A 3,064-nucleotide genomic window follows, 5' to 3' on the forward strand; every position below is an offset into this window, starting at 1 on the left:
AAATCATGTGAGTTGGAATCAACTCTATGGCAGTGGATTTTATTCACTTTCTGATCAATCTGCACAGTTACATGTTTAGTTTTTTTTTTTTTTTAATGTATGATAAAATTAAATTTAAAAGTTTAATTTAGAAGTAAAGCATTTTTAGAAGTATTACTCTTCATGAAAAACACTCAAAATAAGCAAATGTGCATTAGTAACATAATATAAAGTATTGTAAAATGAAACAAAAGAATACTAAACAGTCTTGAAAAATAAACTTCAACTGTATGCTAAAATATATGAATGAAGCCTACAAACATAATATTGATTGAAATACGCTTTCAACAAAACATTTGAAACATTTAAAAATCTTACCATTTCTTCTTCATTATCTATGTAAAGCAAATCAGATTTCTTAGAAGCACAAGCCATCCAACTCTCATTCCATGTTTTTCTTTCAATACTAATATAATAACAATACTTGGAATATATAAACCAAGACTTTGGACAATGGCCACAACGATTACCTAAAAAAGATTATAAATTACTATCTCAAAACAATTGAAATTAGAAACTTTCATATGACATTTATTGACATATTTGCATAGATCCATGTATGTACCTATATGTACATATAGGTGCATAAACAAGATATACACCTTCACAGAGTGGTATATATAAAACAAAGCACTTAAATTCATATAGCCATGCACAGAAAGTTAGCCTTTTGGCAAGTAATTTATGATACCCATATAAGACAAACACAAAGACTACATCTTATACATGTATTGAAAAATGTACATGTACTGCCTTTTTTTAATTACTGTGAATATATATATAATGGTCTATTGATTTTAAAAGCATGTTTTGTCTTTTTGTTGAATAAAGGTGAATGCCCTTATATATAAAAAAAATTTATATATGAAAATTTATTATTCAATTCTATTTTTCAAAAATCTATTATCAGTTTTGCAACCCCTAATAGAGATGGGAGCTCTGGTAGCGTATGCCTAAGGCATTTGACTGCTAACCAGAAGGCTGGTGGTTCAAACCCACCAGCCACTCCTCACAAGGAAGGTTAGGCAATCTACTTCCGTAGTGATACTGCCTTGGAAACCCAAGGAGGCAATTCTGTGAGTCGGGTTTAACTTGATGGCACATAACAACAACAACAACTAATATAGAGACAAAATATAATCTACCCTAACAAAAGAACTTTAAAAATGACTATATACCTTTCTGGGTTCTGGTTATCAGAGAAGAATTGTTCTGTTCCAATTTTAGAGTAGCTGAAAAATGTACAGTATTTCTTAGAAAGATTACTATGCTGTAAATAAATCATAATTTATTAATAACCTGATTTGAAATTTGGTGCATTTAAAATTAGAATAATGTGGAATAAAAATAACTTATAAAAAAGTCAATAAAGTCATGAAGGTCTTTGGGGAAAAATTCTACACATAGCAGGTAATGTGGTCTTTGGGGAAAGACAGCCTAATGAACTCTCTCTTAAAGTATTTGATTTAACTACTTTCAAAAGTTCACTTGTATTGTTCAATAATTTTTTTCAATATCCGAACAAAGTTTTAGATAATGTATATTTATCGATAGATAGATAGATAGATATAGATAAGACAAATACTTTCTACATTGTTTTGTTATTTATACTTTTTACAAATTCAAAATCACCTTTCCACATTTGGTCCAAATATAAACATTGAGTTCAAATACATATATTAAAATGAAAGCTGTATTTTCTAACAATATGAAATGTGTGAAAACACTTATAAATCATTAAAGTGAAAAGTTTCCTTATTGTGTTTCAAAAACATACAGGGAATAATAACTATGACACTCATGATTATTACACTGGCCATCAAGACAAAACAGATGACTCCTAGGATCGCAGCAATGAACATCCCTTGAGCTGATGGGAAGTCTGTAGGAGAAATGAAATTATTTAGAAAAGGAAGACAGAGCAAATTGTTTAGAACATTTACATACAAGAGAAACTGTACACACAGGAAATTATATGTATAAATGCTGGGATTGAACCCACTTCCATCTTCTTAATCTTTCTCTCTATACCACTGAATTTTCAGTAAATACGATGCTCCATGAATTGTTGGTCAAAAACTACAGATTTCAACAATACCTGAATAAAACTAATCATCTGATTCCATATAAAATCCCATATCCCCAGTTTGAGTTCTGATCCTCAAAAATAAAAATATGTTAGCCTGTTCTCTAAATCTGACTACCCTCCTTCCATGTACTCTTTCCTCGCATCTCTACTCCCCACCTGCATATCCTAGAGAAGTTAGTGGGGAGCTCTAGTAAATGCTTTACCTTTGCAGTGGGAGTTCTCGTCATTTCCTTGAAGATCCTGAGAAGCATTGTGAAGGTTTAATTCCACATAGTTTATTTCTTGTTCTGTATCTGAAATGGAGTTGTTTTTGCTCTTAGGTTTGATTTGCTGCCTCTTTGGATATTTGGCCAGCTTTATTTCTGAGTATATTACTCTTTGATTACTCATCTCTGCAGCTGAGTGGTATCAGGGACTGTATTTTAGAGTAAATGTGCTTAAGTCAGTGTATGGTGCATGTAATGACAAGATGCCTAGTGCACAGGAACTGGGCTATAGGGGATGGAGGTAAGGTGAGGATTAGTAGTCATCTTGCTGTTGGAGAATCTATAGTTCTGATCTGGATTTAAGTTTTAAACAAGTATCTCATGGTGGAGTAAGTGCTTTTTTTCTTTTTTTCTTCAGGTACCCTGCATTTGACAAAATAGTATTTGTTAAGGCAATGGAAAGCAATAAATCATCGAGGAATAAAGTAGTTTGTACATAATATATCCTTATTTATTTGAAGTCAGATCCCATCACAATACCATAAAAACATTATATTACCTGTGTTCAAATTTAAAATTCTGTACTTGTGAAAAATGATGCATTGATTTTTATGAAAATTTAAAACCTGAAGATGGTTAAAGACGGAGCACTCCAAAGATGGGGGATTTGGAAAGTTAGTATATATATTAGGAGCTCTGGTAGCATAGTGGCTAAAGCACTTGACTGCTA

General features: G+C 31.5%; 1 protein-coding gene across 1 annotated transcript in view; it reads right to left on the reverse strand.

Moving 5' to 3' along the window:
- The window catches only part of LOC103193934 (NKG2-A/NKG2-B type II integral membrane protein-like), an 8,347-nt gene extending 5,829 nt beyond the window's left edge, over positions 1-2,518 (reverse strand). The window contains exons 1-4 of the mRNA XM_007937237.2: positions 2,332-2,518; positions 1,817-1,921; positions 1,218-1,271; positions 358-509 (exon numbers count right to left, since the gene is read on the reverse strand). Of these exons, the coding sequence (XP_007935428.2) occupies positions 358-509; positions 1,218-1,271; positions 1,817-1,921; positions 2,332-2,518 (498 nt within the window). The remainder of the gene's footprint in view (positions 1-357; positions 510-1,217; positions 1,272-1,816; positions 1,922-2,331) is intronic.
- Positions 2,519-3,064: the final 546 nt, after the last annotated feature.

This window comes from Orycteropus afer, unplaced genomic scaffold (assembly GCF_000298275.1).
Source record: "Orycteropus afer afer isolate SDZICR_OR568_19922 unplaced genomic scaffold, OryAfe1.0 scaffold00040, whole genome shotgun sequence".
NCBI lineage: Eukaryota > Metazoa > Chordata > Mammalia > Tubulidentata > Orycteropodidae > Orycteropus > Orycteropus afer.